At 48.8% G+C, this 20,426-nt stretch overlaps 1 protein-coding gene across 5 annotated transcripts in view; it reads left to right on the top strand.

Annotated features, from left to right (window-relative positions):
- The window catches only part of TCERG1 (transcription elongation regulator 1), a 119,395-nt gene that overhangs the window by 79,825 nt on the left and 19,144 nt on the right, over positions 1 to 20,426 (top strand). For all 5 annotated transcript variants that reach the window (XM_073575257.1, XM_073575259.1, XM_073575258.1 and 2 more), the window contains one exon: positions 7,519 to 7,669. In XM_073575257.1, coding sequence (XP_073431358.1) covers positions 7,519 to 7,669 — 151 coding nt within the window. The remainder of the gene's footprint in view (positions 1 to 7,518; positions 7,670 to 20,426) is intronic.

The following is a 20,426-nucleotide window of genomic DNA, read 5'->3' as shown; positions in this document are numbered from 1 at the left end:
TGGTACCGCGCAAGAAGCTGTGTGAGTGGTGCGTACGGCGTATAGAGTGTGTGTGTGTGTGTGTGTGTGTGTGTGTGTGTGGCGACGGTGTTCCGCTGGTGGTACCAGCAACAGTTTCCATATTGAGACACCCATCACTTGGGTGTCCCAATATGGTGGTCGGTGAACTTCCTCCACTTGGAATTCTGGGATACAGTGACATCTGGACAGAACAGGAAATGAATACATTACCAGTCAATTATATAAATAGATATTAAAATGGTGTATAAAGACCACAGATGCATGAGATTTGCTCTAAGTTTCCTGAATTTATAATTTGCTGTTAAGACACACATAGCATTAAGATAACTGATGACTTTAAAAAAAAAATGTAATTTGCAACTAAAATGCTTGTTATATACTTGTACTAAGCTGTTAGCTCAGGACAGCTGATTAGCTAAAAATTTAGGCGTTTACATTGTGCTGAAACTGATCCAGCAGATGACACTGACCGCCGATACACCTTTAACAGCGCTGAGAAATAAGTGATTTGTGCCCCAAGAAAGTGCCGGCTAAGTACTGTAGATGTAAGTTGTGTACTACACCTGAGGCCCTGCTTCATAGACTTGCTTTCTTGTATTATGCGGCCGCTTTCTCCTGCTTCCCATATGCAAATTTTTAATAAGGCACTAAAGCAACATTTTAGTAAAATCTCTAATTTTTCTTTTTGATATCTCAATGTTATAAAATTCTGTGAAGCACCTGTGCATGCAAAAATGTTTAATTCTTTGGGGTGTAGTTTCCAACATAAGGGCTGCTAGGGGTGGGAACCTTACATCAGTGACATCACTCCAATGATGAAATAAAAAGTGGTGCTTTAAGTGATCTAACACACATTTTCAAGTTCCCTAGAGTGATTGAGAAGTGAATTAAATAAAAAGTTTAAATTTCCCTCTATTTTTCCCGTTCAAAAATAAGTTTAAAAATATATATTTCTCGTTCGCCTTATTGGAGGACACAGAGACCATGGGTGTATGCTGCTGCCACTAGGAGGCTGACACTATGCACAAAAAAAGGTTAGCTCCTCCGCAGTGTACACCCCACCGACCGGCAGGGAATTCCTCAGTTTTAGCTTAGTGTCAGTAGGAGGTGGACACGGGTCCTTCATTGGACCCATATCTACCTCGATGTGCGTCGCTCCTTTTCAGGTCTTAGGAGGGATACAGTGTGAACAGTCACAACTGTACCCCCACAAAGAGGCTATGAGTACGGCGTGTACTGCCACCCCGTATACTCATAGTTCTCCGGGCGGACCACGGGCTCAGCACAGGTGACGTGCCAGCGAATACGGATGGTCCTTGCCCCCTGCCTCCCACCCACTCGCCCACCAGAGCCTGTCGGTTGGACGAGGCGCGAAGATGGAGAAGATGAACAGACAGCGTGGGATACAGAAGGTACCTTTATTGAACCGGAACAGGAAGATCACAGAGACGCCTGGTTGCGGCGCCGCAGGTTATCAGCTGCTTGCGCCTCCCAGTCGCCGCATCTCTTTTGGCCCCAGTTGCGGTGCGTGCCTTCTTCACCCCACCGCCGGTATCCTTGCGAGGGTTGCGTCTGGGAGCAGGGCTATGGCGGCGTCTTCTTTAGGGGCGGGCGCGGCTGCGCCGCAGTTCTTCCGCGCCGCCCCGCGCTGACAGGCGGCCTCCGTGTCAAATTAAGTCCCCGGCTTCAGTTTGGGCCTTCGCGGCCACGCCCCTGTTCAGTCTCATAGGCCGGCCCGTTCCTAGGCCCTCCCACCGCCTCTTCAGGCTTGTGGCTGGGAAGAGGGGGGCGGGTTTTCCCTCTGGTGGAGGCGATTAGCTCCGCCTTTCTTCTTGCACAGAAACCGCGCTTTTGCTTCCTCACATCGGGCTGTCGCCATCTTTGCAGCCTGACAGCCGGAGACTAAAAGCAGAGGCCAGTGCTCCCTTCCGGTCCCTGGACAGTTGCAAGAGCCTAATACATCTCTTTCGGGGTCACCAGACCGTGAGTACTTCTGCAACTGCAGACTGACACCCTACTCCACCTTTCTGTTCCCCAACCTTCCGGCATTTCCGCAGGTTTTCATCTTCTCTTCCTTCACCATGTCTAATTCTAAGTCTGATCGTGGCCGTCCGCCAGTCCCCATGGGCACCCTAGTCCAGTTGTTCGCGTGCTCCTCTTGCAGTCGCAAACTTCCCTCAGGTCAGCCTACTCCCATCTGCCTGGACTGCAGCAATCCTGTTCAGCATGACCCCATCCAGGAACCACTTATTGCGCCACGTGAAAGCAAACCACCCATCCCTGGCTGGGCCTCGTCTCTTTCACAATCTGTGGCAGACCTCACCAGGGTGTCTCAGTCCCTAGTGGCCGTTCTTGATAAGTTGCCCCTGGACACTTCTGCAGGGTCCAGCAGGTCACAAGACATTCCATCTGAGCCAGCTAGCAGAAGCCGCAAAAGGCCCAGGCACGATCTCCGGCCGGAATCCTCTCCTGGCCCCTCATCTGCACCTAGTCCTTCCCAGCAGTCGCCCTCCCATGCCTCCTCACCCGAGTCAGGTGAAGCGTTCTCAGATATGTCTTCTGAAGGGATTGTAGAGCGGGAATCTGGCCAGGACGCGGACATGAAGGTTACAGTACAGAACCTCATTGCGGCGATTAACCATACCTTCGAAATCTGACTCCCCTGCGAAATCCTCAGATCAGGAGGTTTCGTTCAGACGGGAGGATACACCCTCCAGGGTATTTCCTTTTCATTCCGAGTTTGGAAAGATTTTTACCAGGGAAAGAGAAGCTCCGACCAGACGCTTTCAAAGAGGAAAGCGTCTCGGCGTACTGTACCCGTTTGCTAAAGAGCTCACGGACAACTGGTCTGCCTCTCCCTAGGTGGACCCGCCCGTGTCCAGACTTTCTAATAACACGGTTCTCCCGCTTTCAGGTTTGGCGTCTCTAAAGGATTCTAATGATAGGATTATAGAATCCCTAGCGAAGTCTGCCTTCGAAGCGGCTTCGACGGCGGTATGCCCAATCTTTGCTTCATCTTGGGCAGCAAAGGCCATAGCTACTTGGGCAGAGGATCTTCCTCAGGGCATCCTAGAGAAAGCACAACCAGATCAATTGGCCGATCTCGCCAATCAGATTTCCCATGCGGGGGATTATCTGCTCTCTTGCTCTCTGCTTCTTTGGATGCCGCATCCTGCGCAGTTCAGGCGTCAAGCAACGTAGTAGCAATCCGACGTACAATTTGGCTCAAGGCCTGGCAGGCGGACTTGTCTTCTAAAATGTCTCTTACTAATCTGCCTTTTCAGGGAGTGTGCCTCTTTGGATCCCAATTGGACCAGATTATTAAGGACACCACCGGAGGCACGAGTTCTCTCCTGCCTCAGTCCAAGCCTCGCAGACTTCCACTAAGGCGTCAGTTTCGACCCTTTCGGGCTTACCGTTTCAATACGGCGGAGACCTCCTCCAACCAACAAAGACCGCAGGCACGACAAGATAGGAAGGTTTCCTTCAGACCCACTCACTCATGGCGATCCCACTCTTCACAGGGCAGACCATCCAGATCCGGATCTGGACGGTCCACATCAGCATGACTATCCTCGGACTCCCGAGGGTCCATTCCAATTGGGAGGTCGACTCTTGTTCTTCAAGGACGTCTGGCTGGCCTCAGTAGAGGACGCTTGGGTCAGGGAGGTTGTATCGTCAGGATACAAGATAAAGTTCGTCTCTTCCACGGGATAGTTTCTTCGAATCCCGTCCTCCAAAAGATCCAGCCTTGATCCCGGGGTTCTTTGCGGCCATCGCCTCCTCAGTTCCGGGGTGATTGTGCCCGTTCCCGAATCGGAGCGGTTCACAGGGTTTTATTCAAACCTATTCGTGGTGCCGAAAAAAGACGGGGCGGTCCGACCCATCTTGGATCTCAAGCGGCTCAACAAGAGAGTCCGTCTTCGCCACTTCCGAATGGAGTCGGTTCGTTCGGTAATCGCTTCCATGGAGGAGCAGGAATTCATGTGTTCAATAGACATCCAAGATGCCTATCTACATGTTCCCATTTTCTCCGGACATCAGAAGTTCCTGCGTTTTGCGGTTCGCCAGGAACATTACCAGTTCGTCGCGCTGCCCTTCGGTCTCGCCACCGCTCCCAGAGTCTTCACGAAGATCATGGCTGCATTGATGGCCCTGTTGAGGATCAGAGGTCTCGTTCTTTTTCCGTACCTCGACGATATTCTGATCAAAGCTCCCTCTTTTCAACAGGCGCGCCTAAGTTTGACGATCGTCCTAGACACTCTTTCCAATTTCGGGTGGATCATCAACAGGAAAAAGTCATGTCTGGTTCCTACTCAACGTCTTGTGTTTCTGGGCCTACTGTTCGACACCCGTCGGTCGAGGGTCTTTCACTCCCTGCAGCAGGATGTACGATCGCTGCAGACCACACGATTTCCGTCCCTCCGAACAACCATGATGAGGGTCCTGGGAAAGATGGTGGCGGCGATAGAGGCAGTTCCCTTTGCCCAATTTCACGCCAGACCTCTCCAACACGCCATTCTGTCGAGGTGGAACAGGTCGGCTCTGTCCCTGGATCGCCCTGTTCGTCTTTCATGCCGGCTCAAGCGGTCACTCAACTGGTGGTTGACGTCACCTCTCATCTTCTTGGGGCGGTCTTTTCTTCCCATTCACTGGCAGATTGTAACAACGGATGCCAGCCTCCTCGGCTTGGGTGCAGTGTTCCGCAATCACACTGTTCAGGGTCGTTGGTCAACTCAGGAATCAGCTCTGCCGATCAACGTCCTAGAGATACGAGCGATCCATCTGGCTCTCGTCCACTGGGAGAGGCTCCTCAGGGGCCTGCCTATCCGGATTCAGACAGACAATGCCACAGCGGTGATCCTCTCGCAGTTGGCGCCGACGTTCTGGCCAATCCTTGGTCGAAGTTCAAGCTCACCTACCTGTTCCCTCCCCTGCCTCTTCTTCCCAAGCTGTTGAAGATCAAAGCAGAAGGGATTCCAGTTATTCTCATCGCCCCGAATTGGCCCAGAAGGTCTTGGTTCGCGGACATTGTCAACCTTCTCGCGGATGCCCCCTGGAAGCTTCCAGACAGGGCAGACCTGCTGTCTCAAGGCCCGATTTGCCACCCCAATTCTCAGCCGCTCAATTTAACGGCGTGGCTGTTGAGACCGAGGTTTTGAAACGAGCAGGATTCTCCGGTCGAGTAATTCATACCATGATCCGAGCCAGGAAGCCATCATCTTCCAAAATTTATTACCGTACTTGGAAGGCCTATTTCACTTGGTGTGAGGCCAGTAACATCGCGCCCATGTGCTTTTTGCTCCCTTCCGTTCTGGCGTTTCTTCAGGCAGGGCTGGATGCGGGGCTTGCTCTCAGTTCCTTGAAGGGTCAAGTTTTGGCGCTGTCCATTTTATTTCAGAAGACGTTAGCCTCCCGCCCTCAGGTCAAAACCTTTCTTCAGGGTGTGGCTCACACGGCTCCTCCGTACCGAGCGCCCGTGGATCCATGGGATCTTAATTTGGTTCTTGAGGTTCTGCAAGGTTCTCCTTTTGAACCTCTCAGGGATGTTTCTCTCCTTTCTTGGAAGGTAGCTTTTCTGGTGGCCATCACTTCCATCCGGCGCGTGTCGGAATTAGCGGCTCTTTCTTGCCGCTCTCCTTTCTTGGTATTTCACCAGGACAAGGTAGTTCTACGGCCTCCGCCCTCTTTTCTTCCGAAGGTGGTGTCCTCCTTTCACCTCAATGAGGATATTGTTCTGCCATCCTTCTGTCCGAGTCCAACTCACCCTCAGGAGCGGTCCCTGAACAAGCTGGATCTGATCAGGGCGATGAGAGTCTGTCTAGGACGACTTCCTTGCGAAAGACAGACTCTCTTTTCCTCATTCCAGATGGGGCGCGGAAAGGTCACCCGCTTTCCAAAGCTACTATTGCTCGCTGGATCAGATCGGCAATTTTGGAGGCCTACCGGCTTAAGCATCGAGTGGCCCCTCCGGGGATCAGAGCGCACTCTACCCGTGCAGTGGGTGCTTCCTGGGCGGTACGCCACAGAGCCTCCGCGCTACAGCTTTGCAAAGCTGCAACCTGGTCATCGGTTCACACGTTTGTGAAATCCTACAAAGTCCACACCTACGCTTCGGCAGACGCCAGCCTAGGTAGAAGGATTCTGCAGGCAGAGGTGGTGAGTCCACTGGCCTGATGGAAGTTTGTTTCCCACCCCAGGGACTGCTTTGGGACGTCCCATGGTCTCTGTGTCCCCCAATAAGGCGAACGAGAAAACAGGATTTTTGGGTTGCTTACCGTAAAATCTGTTTCTCGGAGCCTTCATTGGGGGACACAGCACCCTCCCATGTTCTAAAGCTCCTGTTTTTACTTTGGTTGATTGGTTACAGTTGAGTTGTTTGTTCAGTCATTGCCAACAAAGGGTTTTCAACCAAGTACTAGAAATGAACATTTTATTTACGATTATTTAATCTGTCCAATTACTTTTGGTCCCTGTTAAAAACAGGGTGGCACATGTTAAGGAGCTGAAACTCCTAAACCCTTCATCCAATTTTAATGTGGATACCCTCAAATGAAAGCTGAAAGTCTGAACTTCAACTGCATCTGAATTGTTTTGTTTAAAATTCATTGTCATAATGTCTAGAACCAAAATTAGAAAAATGTTGTCTCTGTCCAAATATGGACCTAACTGTATATGTATGTGTATATGTATATAGATTTATTATAAGAAATGTAATATTGTAATTCTGTTCAGGGGTGGGAGGTAAAAGCGATTTGAACCTTCAAAACAGTATTTACATTCTCAATAGAAAAGAACTTGTAAGCACTGCGTATGTTCTGTCTAAAGGCCCCGTCACACTCAGCGAGCTCGCTAGCGAGATCGCTGATTTTGTGACACATCAGCGAGATCACTGTGTGTGACGGGGATCAGCGACCGGCCCCCCTGCCGGTTATCGCTGATCGAGCAGCATCGGCCAGGGCCGTTTTTTGATCGCTGGTCTCCCGCTGGCCAGCGCGCATCGCTGCGTGTGGCAGCGAGAGATCAGCGACGCTGGTTTCTAATGTAAACAACGGGTATCCAGGAGCCGCGGCTCCTGGATACCCGACGTTTACATTAGAAATCAGTGTCAAGCATCGCTGGTCCTGATCACTGGGGCTGTCTAATGATGTCCCAGCGATCCCATCATGTCGGATTGTTGGTGTGATCGCTGGGACATCGTTATGTGTAACGGGGGCTTTACAGCAGTGGTCAGTGTCCAAGGCAGTGAGCAATAAACAATTGTTTTTATCAGTAAATTGTTCTTGCTTACAAGTACTAGGCACCAATACCCATTTATGAGGTTGGGTTTAACCCGTCAAGTATAATTTTATGAAGGGGCCATATATGATTCCGGGTAACCATTGGTGGTTCCCTAAATTTTTCTGGTAAACAGTTTGTCCTGCTCTGGTATGCATATATCATACATAAATGAACACTTTCTTCCTAAAGACTCACAGATTCTCTTATTTTATGCAGGACTACATTTAGTGAATTCGCTACTAAACATGCCAAAGATTTCCGCTTCAAATCTATTGAAAAAATGAAAGACCGTGAAACACTTTTTAACGAATACATGGTTGCTGCAAGAAAAAAAGAGAAGGAAGACTCTAAAAATAAAGGAGAAAAGGTAACCTGTAACTGAATAATGCTTCTGGCTGCCTCATTTAAAGGATTTGTGTAATTCTTCACTTGTTTTCAATGGGTTTAGTTTGTATTGGAGAGAATGCACTTATTTCTTCTTTCAGCTAAAAGGAGACACATCCAGTGCACAGTACAATGATTTTTGGAAAGGAAGGTTGCAAACTGTAGATCACATGTGTATCTAAAAGGAAGCTTTGGTTGGGAAATACAAAATCTTCCCTACTGGATAAGAGCTTTTTATACTATTTATGTACAGGTTGGGCCATGTATATGGATACACCTAAATAAAATGGGAATGGTTGGTGATATCAACTTCCTGTTTGTGGCACATTCGTATATGTGAGGGGGAAAACTTCAAGATGGGTGGTGATGACCATGGTGGCCATTTTGTATCCAACTTTATAAATGCCCCACCCAGGTGTATCCATATAATTGGCCCATTGGTACTATTTAACTAGGATAAAACCCAAAAATCAAGGAAATTTCCAGTATATTAAGATCACTAATTTTCCCACTGGATGGGCTCTTTTTCCTTTTATGTATGTGCAATTCAGGTAGTGAAGATATTGTAATTTTTCTAAATGATCTGTGTATTGCAGTGCTATAGTTTTTATAGCCTCCAGCTTTAATATACTTTAAGGGTAAGTTCCCCCAGGACTTTTTTGTTGCATTTTTTTGAGATTTTTATGCTAATTTTCAACTGCTTTTTCCATTACCAGCAAAGCCTATGAGATTTCAGAAATCTCATGCGCACACGTTGGTTTGTGTGATCAGGATTTTGTGCTTTGCTGCGTTTTTTGGACACAGAGCATGTCACTTCTTTCAGCGTTTATCAACCATTGAATTGAATGGGTGTTAAAAAAACGCTGCAAAAACGCAGGTGTCATTATTTGCAGCGTTTTTGCTGCAGAAAAGTTATGGACATTAACATGAACAGAGAGACAGACAAAAAAAAACGCACCTAAACCTGCGTTTTTGCCGCAGCTTCTTTCTTGCCAAGAAGATCAGGTTTTGCTGCAGAAAAAAAGTGGCAAAAAAGTCCTGTGTGAACTTACCCTTAATTAAGCTGTTGAAAATTCCTTGTGGAAATCCAGCCGGTGTAGGGAGTCTTGCAGACAATGTGTCTTGGAAAGATTTTATGTATCCTCTAAGCCTATGGTTCAACCCATTCAAGGGTTTTTCCACTACTAGGACAACCCCTTCTTAAACGAAATGTTCAGCCCCAATAAAATGACGCCTATACTCGCCTCCCATGCCAGCGCCATTCCCGTGGTATCGGCGCTCGGGGCTTTTATGCAGTGGAATGACAAGTGATGTTACTGTCACCACCATTGGACAAATTGAACACGAAGAGAAAATCTGGAAATAGGCTGCGTTATTTTAAACAGGGTAAAAAAAAAAGTTACTTTAAAATAAACTTCTAAAATACGTATATAAAAAAATGAAATGCATTTGAATCTCCGCTTTTTCTTCACGATCCAAATATAGTAAAAATAAAAATGTATTTGATATCGCTGCATCTGTCAATGTTAATATATGAAATTCTACAGTTAGCCCATTCAATAAGTGCAGTTAATGAAAAATATTGAAACCCTCTGACCTTTCTCCTTCGCCTCATTGGGGACACAGGACTGTGGGTGTATGCTACTGCCGCCAGGAGGCTGACACTAAGTAAATGAATAAAAAAGGTTAGCTCCTCCGCCACCGTATACACCCTCTCCCCGATTACAGGCGAAACCAGTTCATGCTTGGTGTCCGTTGGAGGCACACGCCTGGTTTTTTTCCCAGACTTTTTTTTTTTTTTTCCTTCCATGAAGATGAGACAGGGGCGACGGACCCTATTGAATGGGTCCGATCTCCCTAAACCAACAACGAGCGAGCACGTGCGAGTGTCACCTCCACGTATCCTCTCCTGCAACGTGGGATATGATGCCGGACAGAGCCCTGACCACCCTAAGGTATTGAAACCCTAGACTGTACAGAGGCGTAGGATTAGTCCGTGCGGCCCCCACTGCATCACCAATGCCAGAATGCGGTGATGCAAGGTGGTGGACGTTCCCTCTCCTCATCCCCTATAGGGAAGATGGAGCTAGGGTGTCTGCATCGTCCTTTTATGCCCCCCCCCCTCTAACCTGAGCTGGCGCTGAAACGTCATGAGGGATCGCAGAGGGTGGTGGCCTGGGAGGGCTCCTGTAGCAGCGTTCCGATCCATACCCCCATTCACCTGGGGCCAGAGGTGGTGCAGCCTCCGCTGCAAATAGAGCATCGTCGGGCGTTTCCGGGCGTGGGGCAGCGCCGGATCCTAGATGTAACGCGTCCCTGGCCTAGGCCTTTGGGTAGTCGCAGGCGGATGCCGAAAATCGATTCCCCGGCTTCGGCCGTGACTAGGCCGCGGACGGAAGTCCCGCCCCCCTGCGGCGCGCCTCTTCCAGCGGACTGCCTTCTGTGACTCAGCTGGACGTGAAAAATTTAGCCCCTGGCTTCGGACCGACGCTAGGCCGCGGGCGTAAGTACCGCCCCCCAACCGAGGCGCCCACTTTGAATCGGGAGCAGCACTCTGCAAGTCCAGGACGGTGAGGGGACACAGGACTGGGGTAGGTGCTACCCCCCCAACCCCCCGGTTGTCTATAGGCCTGGTTCTTTTTGACAGAGGCCTCTCTAGGCGAAAACGGGGCGTGCATACTCCGCTCCTGCGGTTGGCAGTGCGGTTCCCTGGCAGATACAGCGTGTCCAGAAAGGCTAAGATGCACACGTTTCTATACGCTGCATGCATCTCCTGTCGGTTTGCTTTTCCGCAGGGGCAGAGCAAGCGATTATGCGAAGCCTGCGATTCCGAACGCGCCCAGGAGCGCTCCCCTTCAACAGATCCCAGTGTACAAAGTCCCCTGGAATGGGCCCTATCTCTGTCGCAGTCTATGGCATCACTTACTAGAGCAATCGAGTCCCCTCGGGTCCCAGATAGGGCCAGGGACAGTGGCTCGCCTGTCTTAGAGGGGTCCTCCACCTCTCAGGAGCCGCCAGCCTGCAGGGGCCGCTCTCACTCCAGGCAGACGTGGGGGAAACGAACCCACACAGCGTCTCCCGGTCCATACGGTGCCTCGGCATCCATAAGCTCTGCCTCTCGCTCGCCTTCACCAGTAGTCGATAACAAGTAAAGCTCAGATTACGACTCGGACGAGCCGCTTTATTTAGGTACTCCAGGGTACCAGGAAACAGTTGACAGCCTCATTGAGGCCATCAACCAGACTCTTGGGATTGAAGATGATTCCACCTTGTCCTCAGGTCACAAGGTGTCATTTAAGCGAGTAAAGTGGCCTCATAGAGTATTTAGCTCTCACCCCAAGTTTGAGGACAAAGTGTAACAACACAGGGAATGGCCAGACTAGCGTTTCTCAGGCCAGAAGGCGCTCGAGGCGAGGTACCCATTCGCCACTGATCTCTGTAAAAAATGGGCAGAATCCCCAACAGTAGATCCACCCGTGTCACGCTTGGCCTCTAAAACCCTGTTATCCATACCTAGTGGTTCCTCTATCCAGGATTCCACTGACCGTCTCATAGAGAGCTTGGCTCGTTCAGTGTTTGAGGCATCAGGTTCAGCTTGTCGTTCGCGGCAACTTGGGTAGAGTCATTGAACAGAGCCTTGCAGGGTATGGACCTACAAGCAGAGGTAACAGAGATCGCAAATCAGATCACTTTGTCCAGAGACTGCTTAATCAATGCATCTTTGGATGGGGCCAACTGCGTGGCACTCGCTGCCGCAAATGCGATTTCCATTAGGAGGGCTCTATGGTTGAGGACATGGTGGGGCAGACTCAACCTCCAAGAAATCCCTGACTTCCTTGCCTTATCAGAGCGGCCGCCTATTCGGAGAGAAGTTAGATCAGCTCATCTCTGATTCAACAGGGGGAAAGAGCAGTTTTCTCCCCCAGCAAAAGGTCAAACAGCCGTTTTGTCACCAACTTCAGGCACGGTTTCGGACCTTTCGCAACCCCGGGTGGGATGCAGCGACCAATCCTGCCGCTTCGGGTCGTCCCAGCCAGGACAGGGATCGGCAGGTCTCATATAGAACTAACCCGTTGGGGAGAATGCGTACCCATCAGCCCAGATCGAGGGGACCTAGGTCCCAGAGATCTTCAGCCAAATGACTTGAGGCAATTTCAGGGCAACACCAGCAAGTTAGGCGGTCGCCTACATTGGTTTTGCCACGCCTGGCTCACCGTCACACACGACACATGGGTAAGAGAGCAGGTGTCCTCGGGGTAGAAGGTAGAATTTGTCAAGTACCCCCAAGACAGTTGTCTTTCCCGTCCTCCCAAGGTAGTTGCCCAGGCAGGGGCTTTACTCAAGACCATCGAGTTGCTCCAGCACAACGGAGTCGTTTTTCCCGTACCGGAGAACGAAAAATTTCAGGGGTTCTACTCCAACCTGTTCACGGTCCCCAAAAAAGACTGAGCTGTCAGGCCCATTCTGGACCTGAAGCTCCTGAACAGATTTATCAGGATCAGACATTTCCGGATGGAGTCTCTCAGTTCAGTCATATCTGCCATGGGGCGGGGAGAATATTTGGCCTCTATCGACATCCAAGACGCCTACCCTCACCTCCCCATTTTCCCTCCAAACTGAAGTGTGAAACAGGCCTTACCTTTCTTAGATGACCTCTTGGTCAAGGGTCCTTCATTTCGGGCATGCGAGGAGAGTGTCAACATCACGCTAGATTCTCTTTCCCGCTTAGGGTGGTTGGTCAACCTGAAGAAATCATCCCCTGTTCCAGCTCAGAGGATTTCCTTTTTAGGAATGATCCTCGACACTTCCCGAGGGTTGGTAATCTCCCTCAGGACAAGGCCCTAGTTCTCCAACAGGGAGTCCGGATACTTCGCCAACCAGTCCCTCATACCATCCGTTTCTGCATGAGGATCCTAGGGAGAATGGTGGCAGCAATGGAAGCAGTTCTGTTTGCCCAGCTCCATCTTCGCCCCCTGCAGCACGCCCTCTTGTCAGCCTGGGACAAGAACCTGTTCTCTCTCGATCGCCAGTGCCAGTTGTCCGCGCAGGTCAGACAGGCACTCGGGTGGTGGACAACCAGTTCCTCCCTTCTCCAGGGCAAACCTTTTCCCCCAGACCATTGGTTGGCAGTCACAACCGATGCCAGCCTCCTCGGCTGGAGAGCGGTTTTTCGCCATCACACGACCCAGGGACGGTGGTCGCCGCATGAGGGGTGCGCCTCCCGATCAACTTGTTAGAAATACGAGCGATCTGGCTAGCTCTGCAACATTTTCATCGTGCCTTCTAGCAGGCCGCCCCATCCGGATTCAATCAGACGCCACGGTTGTGGCTTACGTAAATCAGGGGGGCACCCGCAGCAGGGCAGCCATGCGTGAGGTGGGGCACGTCCTTCACTGGGCCGAGAGAAACCACTCGGTGATATCGGCAGTCCACATCCCGGGCGTGGAGAACTGGGCGGCAGACTTCCTCAGCCAGCAGGGTCTCGCATCAAGGGAATGGTCACTACACCCAGAGGTCTTCCTGCAAGTTTGCCAACATTGGGGAATGCCGGATATGGATCTGATGGCCTCCAGGGTGAACCCCAAGGTGCCCGCATTTGTCGCTTGGTCCCGGGACCCACAGGCTATCGCCGTGGATGCGTTGGTTCTGCCATGGTACCGGTTTCGCCTCCCATACCTATTTCCCCCGCTGCCACTAATTCCGAGGGTCATCAAGAAGATCGAGGCAGAAGGGGTTCCAGTCATTTTGCTGGCCCTAGATTGACCTCGTCGGGCGTGGTACGCAGACCTGGTGCAGCTACTTGCCGACATTCCCTGGCGGCTGCCAGAGCGCCCAGACTTACTTTCCCAGGGCCCGATCTACCACCTGAACCCAGGGACCCTGTGTTTGATGGCTTGGCCATTGAATCTTGGATTCTGACTCAGGCTGGGTTTGGCCGCAATGTGGTTGCTACAATGGTTAGCGCCAGGAAGCCCGCCTCAGCGCATATTTACCACCATACCTGGAAGGTTTTCTTCACATGGTGTCGGGACTACGGTTGTTCTCCACTGAGATTCTCTATTCCCAACATCTTGTCCTTTCTCCAATCTGGCCTAGACTCAGGTTTAGCCCCAAGTTCCCTCAGAAGACAAAGATATCGGCCTTATCCGTCCTGTTCCAGCGCAGGATTGCTGCCAATCTGCAGGTAAAGACTTTCATCCAGGGGGTTTCCCACTTGGTACCCCCCTATAGGGCACCCCTGGACGTCTGGGACCTTAACCTGGTCCTAAGCATTCTGCAGGAAGCTCCATTCAAACCGCTACAGGATGTCGTTGTCATACCTTTCCTGGAAGGTAGTGTTTCTTGTAGTTATAACCTCAATCAGGCGGGTCTCAGAGCTTGCAGCTCTATCCTGTCGAGCCCCGTTTCTGATTTTCCACAAAGGATATTGTCTTGCCCTCTTTTTGTCCAGCACCACGGTACACCGTGTGGAAAAGGCTCTTCATACGTTGGACCTGGTGAGAGCTCTCAGGAAGTACGTGTCACGGACTGCATCCTTTCCTCAGACAGATGCGCGCTGTTCAAGATCGACCATAGCCAGGTGGATTCGTTTGACTATACAGGAGTCTTACCGCATTAGAGGCGCGCCGCTTCCAGCAGGAATCAGCGCACACCCTACTCGGGCGGTGGGCGCCTCTTGGGCTCTTCGGCACCAGGCGTCGGCGGAGCAGGTTTGCAAGGCAACAACCTGGTCCAGCCTGCACACATTTGCCAAGCACTACAATATCCATACTCAGGCTTCAGCAGACGCAAACCTGGGTAGAAGGATTCTCCAAGCAGCGGTGGCGCACCTTTTAAGACAGGAGGTACATGTAGCTTGGATCAATGAGTCGACTTCCAACCCAGGGACTGCTTTAGGACGACCCACAGTCCTGTGTCCCCCAATGAGGCGAAGGAGAAACATGAATCTTTTTTGATAAATCACCGTAAAATCCTTTTCTCCTTGACGCTCGTTGGGGGACACAGCATCCACCCTGGTAGCCATTTGGCTCTTGTTTAACTATTATGTATTTTTTGATATTAGGTGGGTTTTCTAGACATGTTGTTACCTGCATTAAGGGTACTTTTGTCTTCTTGTAAATCTCCTACTGCTTTTGCACCAAACTGGTTTCGCCTGCAATCGGGGCGAGGGTGTATATGGCGGAGGAAGAGCTAGCCTTTTTTTCATTTACTTAGTGTCAGCCTCCTGGCGGCAGTAGCATACACCCACAGTTCTGTGTCCCCCAATGAGCGGAGAAAAGGATTTTACGGTGAGTTATCACAAAAATCCATGTTTTCCAGTCATCCCGCAATCCAAAGACATAGAGTAACAAGTGATCAAAACATTGTATGTACTCACAAAAAACTACTAATCAGCATGCAAAAAAACAAGTCCTCACTCTTCTCCATTAGTGAAAGTGTTATCACAAACACACAACCACTGATGTACTTTCATGGAGAATCATAGTTCCAGGTCATTTTTACGACACAATCAATGCCTTCACCCCACAGCCCTTTTTCGTTTTTGCATTTGTTTTGCTTTTTTTTCTTTAATTTTTCTGTCAGTATGGGCATGTCAGGGCTTTTTTTTTTTTTTTTTTTGGGACGAATTGTACTTTTGAGCAACACCTTATCGTGTAATATAAAACGGGAAAAAAATTCAGTTTGGTGAAATTGCAAAAAAGTGCAATTCCACAACTGTTGTTGTGTTTTGTTTTTTTTTGTTTTTTTGTTTTTTTTTGTTTTTTAACCTTTTTCACCAAATGCTAAAACTGACCTGTCATTATGATTCTCCATGTCATTACGAGTTCATAGACACAAAGCATGTCTAGGTTCTTTTTTATTTAAGTAGTGAAAAAATATCCAAAGTTTGTTTAAAAAAAAAAAAAAGTTATTTTCCGAGCCCCATCGTGTCTCCATTATTTTATTTATTTATTTTTTTTTTTTTTTGACGGGAGCTTTTTTTTGTGTGCTGAGCTGATATTTTTATTCATACTATTTTGGTGTGGCTACAACATTTTAGATCACCCGTTATTGCATTTTAATGCAATGTTGTGGCGACCAAAAAAAAATCGTAATTCTGGCATTTTGACTTTTTTTTTTTTTTTTTCCGCTACGCCATTTACCAATTGTCGCGAAACAAGGTCAGTGGGTGCTCTCGTCCACTGGCCTGGCTGACTTTAGAAAGACTGCATGGACCAGGGCACATACCACTGAACGCCTGCTCTATCTCCCCGTGGGCAACATACTACACAGACAACGCAGGGTTAGGATAAAACAGTGTGGCAATGCTTTATTGAACCACAAAACCCTATAGCAAACAGAACAGCAATTATCCCCAAGATGGTGCACATTCCAGGGTCTCACCCTTCCGCTGACTCGCTGGGATCATGGTAGATACGACAGAGCTCCCAGGGTCGCTACCCCACCTGTGGTACGCACACAGAGAGGCGGTAACAACAAGTGTAGGGAGATAACTGAGAGCTGTCCTGCGTTCTTTCAGCCGGGTCCTGGTACCCTCAGCTGAGATCCTGGAGAATGACACCAATCAGAAGAAAAAAGTCTCTTTTATACCCGAGGCATGTGATCTATTTTTAGATTTACTCAGTCCAGCATCACAGCCTTTCCCTGTCTACTCTGTAACATACTGTTTTCAGAATGCAATTCACAATTAGCATATCAGCAGACATCAATAGCCAAAGACAAACACACACTTTGTTATTATGGTATGTCGGCTCGAACACGTCTGTCATCTTGTCCCACCAGAATCAACACTTAAATCCACAAGCCAATATACAGATAAAAAGTCAATTCTTCTTGGTTTTGAAAACATAGTTGTCTAGGAAATTAAGATACAAACTGGTTTCTTCTCATCAATCTAATTAATTCTTTTTATATCTTGATAGATCAGGCGATTCTGAATGCTGCGATACCAAATATGTGTATTTTTTTTTCTGGTTTTATTTTGAATGGGGGTGATATGAACTATTTTATATATTTTTTAATACTTTTAAAAACTTTTTTTTTTTTTTACTTTTCACTTGCTTCAATAGTTTTCATGGGAGACTAGAAGCTGCCGTTGTCTGATCGGCTCTGCTACATACAGGAGATGATCAGATGGCCTGTGTGGAGCAGAAATGCTCACTTGCTATGAGCGCCAACCGCTGGGCAATCTGACAATCACAACCACAGGGGTCTGCTGCAGACTCCAGGTTGTCATGCTAACTCTTCGGCGACCTGCGGTCATGTGACTTGGGTGACGATGGGTGGGATTAATGACGGGCTTCAGGCGCGATCACATTAAATACCGCTGTCAGAGATCAAAACAACTGACATGTGCCAGGAAAGATGTGGGCTTACCGCCGGAGCCCACAGCAAAGGGAGAGACACGGCATGCACCGTACATGTACGGTGCATGTTGTGAAGGGGTTAAAAATAGCTCCCCCATTGGCAGTTATACATTTTTTTCTTATTTTTCAGTTCAAAATATAGTAAAATAAGTGTCCATTCAAAGCGTCAAATCTCGCAAAAGGAAATGCTTCCTTCTACATCTGGTGCATGGGGGAGGGGAAGATGTGCCTCTTGGAAGAGGGGGACGCTAAGTGCAAAAACAAAAATTCACCCAGTCATGAAGGGGTTCTGCTTGTACATCTTCAGGCTGGAAAGCAAATAACGGTTTCAGATACCACCATGGTAATTAAAAGAAAAAATACCAAAATAACAGATTAAGAAAATCGCTTGCTTTACCTGACCTTTTTTTTTTTTTACTTTTGAGGACAGGAGTCTCTTCATAGTTTTCTCAAACTATTGGCTGCCGTATTTTTATTGTCTCTGAACTTTGCTAATTTTCAAGTAGAAGTTGCTGCTTTTCTGAGCCAAAGGTCACACATGAAAAATGAATGTGCTTAAATGTCACCAATGCAAGAAGTCATCAGTGAGAAGCCCATATCACCCTGGAGAGAGTAAAATCAGCAAGCACAACCCCAGTCTCTGACATACCCATGGCAGGAAGACTTTCTAATAATAATAATAATTAATAATAATATAATAATAATCTTTATTTATATAGCGCCAACATATTCCGCAGCGCTTTACAGTTTAACAGTTTCAAAACACAAGTCATAAGTAACAACGCATACAATAATTAAAGCAAAATAAGACGAAATAAGACGACCCTGCTCGTGAGAGCGTACAATCTACAATGAGGTGAGGGAGATAGAGTACAGGTGTGTATTTACAATGAAGGTCCAGCCATCTTGCAGGAGTGAAGGATGGATGGAGATAGTGAATGGGCTACGCACGCACACTTACACAGAGAATGACTTTGATTAGTGAATGTGATAGGCCGCTCTGAACAGGTGTGTTTTGAGGGAGCGCCTAAAACTATGCAAATTGTGGATAGTCCTGATTTCTTGGGGTAGAGCATTCCAGAGGATAGGAGCAGCACGGGAGAAGTCTTGGAGTCGGGAATGGGAGGTACGGATTAGTGCAGAGGTTAGTCGAAAGTCGTTTGCAGAGCGCAGCGATCGGCTAGGCCGATAGACAGAAATGAGAGAAGAGATGTAAGGGTGCCGCACTGTGGAGAGCTTTGTGGGTGAGAACAAGTACTTTGAATTGGATCCTATAATGAATGGGCAGCCAATGTAAGGACTGGCGAAGAGCGGACGCGTCCGAGTACCGATTACCCAGATGGACGATCCTGGCTGCTGCATTGAGTATGGACTGGAGAGGGGATAGTCGAGTGACGGGGAGGCCAATTAATAGAGCGTTGCAGTAATCCAGGCGAGAGTGGATCAATGCAACAGTGAGGGTTTTTGTTGTTTCCATAGTGAGAAAAGGGCGGATTCTAGAGATGTTCTTTAGGTGTAAGCGGCAAGAGCGGGCAAGGGATTGTATATGGGATGTAAAGGAGAGATTGGTGTCAAACATAACACCCAGACAGCGCACCTGCTGCCGGGGTGTTATTGTGGTACCACCCACGGAGAAGGAAATGTCAGATTTAGGGAGGTTAGTAGACGGCGGGAGCAAAAGAAGTTCAGTTTTGGAGAGGTTGAGTTTCAGATAGAGAGCGGACATGATATTGGAGACTGCGGACAGACAGTCACTGGCGTTCTGTAGTACAGCGGGGGTAAGGTCGGGGGAAGACGTATATAGTTGTGTCATCAGCATAAAGATGGTACTGAAAGCCAAATCTGCTGATGGTCTGTCCAATTGGGGCCGTGTAGAGAGAGAAAAGAAGGGGGCCAAGGACTGAGCCCTGAGGTACCCCGACAGCAAGAGGAAGAGGAGATGACGTGGAGCCAGAGAACAAAACACTGAAGGAGCGGTCAGAGAGATAGGAAGAGAACCAGGAGAGTGCAGTGTCCTTAATGCCTAGTGACTGGGGCCTAGAGAGTAGGAGATGGTGGTCAACAGTATCGAAAGCTGCAGATAGGTCAAGAAGAATGAGCAGAGAGTGGTCACCGTTACGTTTTGCTGTCAGAAGGTCATTGGTCACTTTGAGTGCAGTTTCAGTCGAATGTAGGGGGCGGAAGCCGGACTGTGAAGGGTCTAGAAGGGAGTGAATGGAGAGGTAACGGGTAAGGCGGGAGTAAACTAGGCGTTCCAAAAGTTTAGAGATGAAGGGGAGATTGGAGACTGGTCTGTAGTTGTTTGTGCAGGATGGGTCGAGAGCAGGTTTCTTTAGTAGTGGAGTAACGATGGCGTGTTTGAAGGAGGATGGGAAAATGCCCGAGGAGAGGGAGAGATTAAAGATTGTAGTTAGGTGGGTTGTGACGACTGGAGAGAGAGACTGGAGGAGATGTGAGGGAATGGGGTCGGTAGTGCATGTAGTCGGACGAGAAGAAGAGAGGAGTCTGGAGACTTCTTCTTCTGTTATGGGATCAAATGTGGAGAGTGAGCCAGGGGAGATGTAGGAAGGGATGGGAGTCACAGCACTTGGTGGTTGGGAGCAGATTTCTTGACGGATATTATCTATTTTTTCTGTAAAGTGGGAGGCCAGGTCATCAGCACAAATGTCTGTGATAGGGGCTTGTGCTTTTGGCCTGAGGAGGGAGTGAAAAGTGTCAAAAAGTTTCTTGGGGTTGTGGGCTAGTGAGGAGATCAGGGTGGTGAAGTAGGTCTGTTTGGCAAGGTGAAGGGCAGCGTTATAGGTTCTTAACATAAATTTGAAGTGGATGAAGTCTTCTGGTGTGCGGGTTTTTCTCCATAGGCGTTCAGCACTCCTGGAGCATCGCTGGAGAAGTTGAGTTTGCGATGTGAGCCAGGGCTCTTTTACTCTGTGTTTGGAGGTTCTGAGGGTGAGGGGAGCTACTTGGTCAAGGGTGCTTCTAAGAGTGTCATTGTAGTGATGAACAGCCAGATTAGGACAGGAAAGAGAGGAGATTGGGGACAGAGATGAGTGTAGGGAATCTGAAAGTGTCTGAGGGTTAATAGTTTGTAGATTTCTGACTGTGTGGTAGGTAGGAATGAGCTGGGGTGGGCGAGGATTTGTGAGCGTGAAGGAGAGAATGTTGTGGTCAGAGAGTGGAAGCGGTGAGTTGTTTAGGTGGGAGATTGAACAGAGCCGGCAGAAGACCAGATCAAGGGTGTTACCGTCCTTATGTGTCTCAGAGGTTGAAAGCTGTGAGAGGCCTAGAGAGGTGGTTAGTGATAGAAGCTGGGATGCAGATGTGGAATTAGGGCTGTTAATGGGGATGTTGAAGTCTCCCAGGATGAGGGTT

Source organism: Dendrobates tinctorius, unplaced genomic scaffold (assembly GCF_039654945.1).
Source record: "Dendrobates tinctorius isolate UK_male_01 unplaced genomic scaffold, ASM3965494v1 ptg000043l, whole genome shotgun sequence".
Taxonomy (NCBI): domain Eukaryota; kingdom Metazoa; phylum Chordata; class Amphibia; order Anura; family Dendrobatidae; genus Dendrobates; species Dendrobates tinctorius.
The sequence above is the reverse complement of the archived record's forward strand: the minus strand, read 5'-3'. Positions and strand labels throughout refer to the sequence as shown.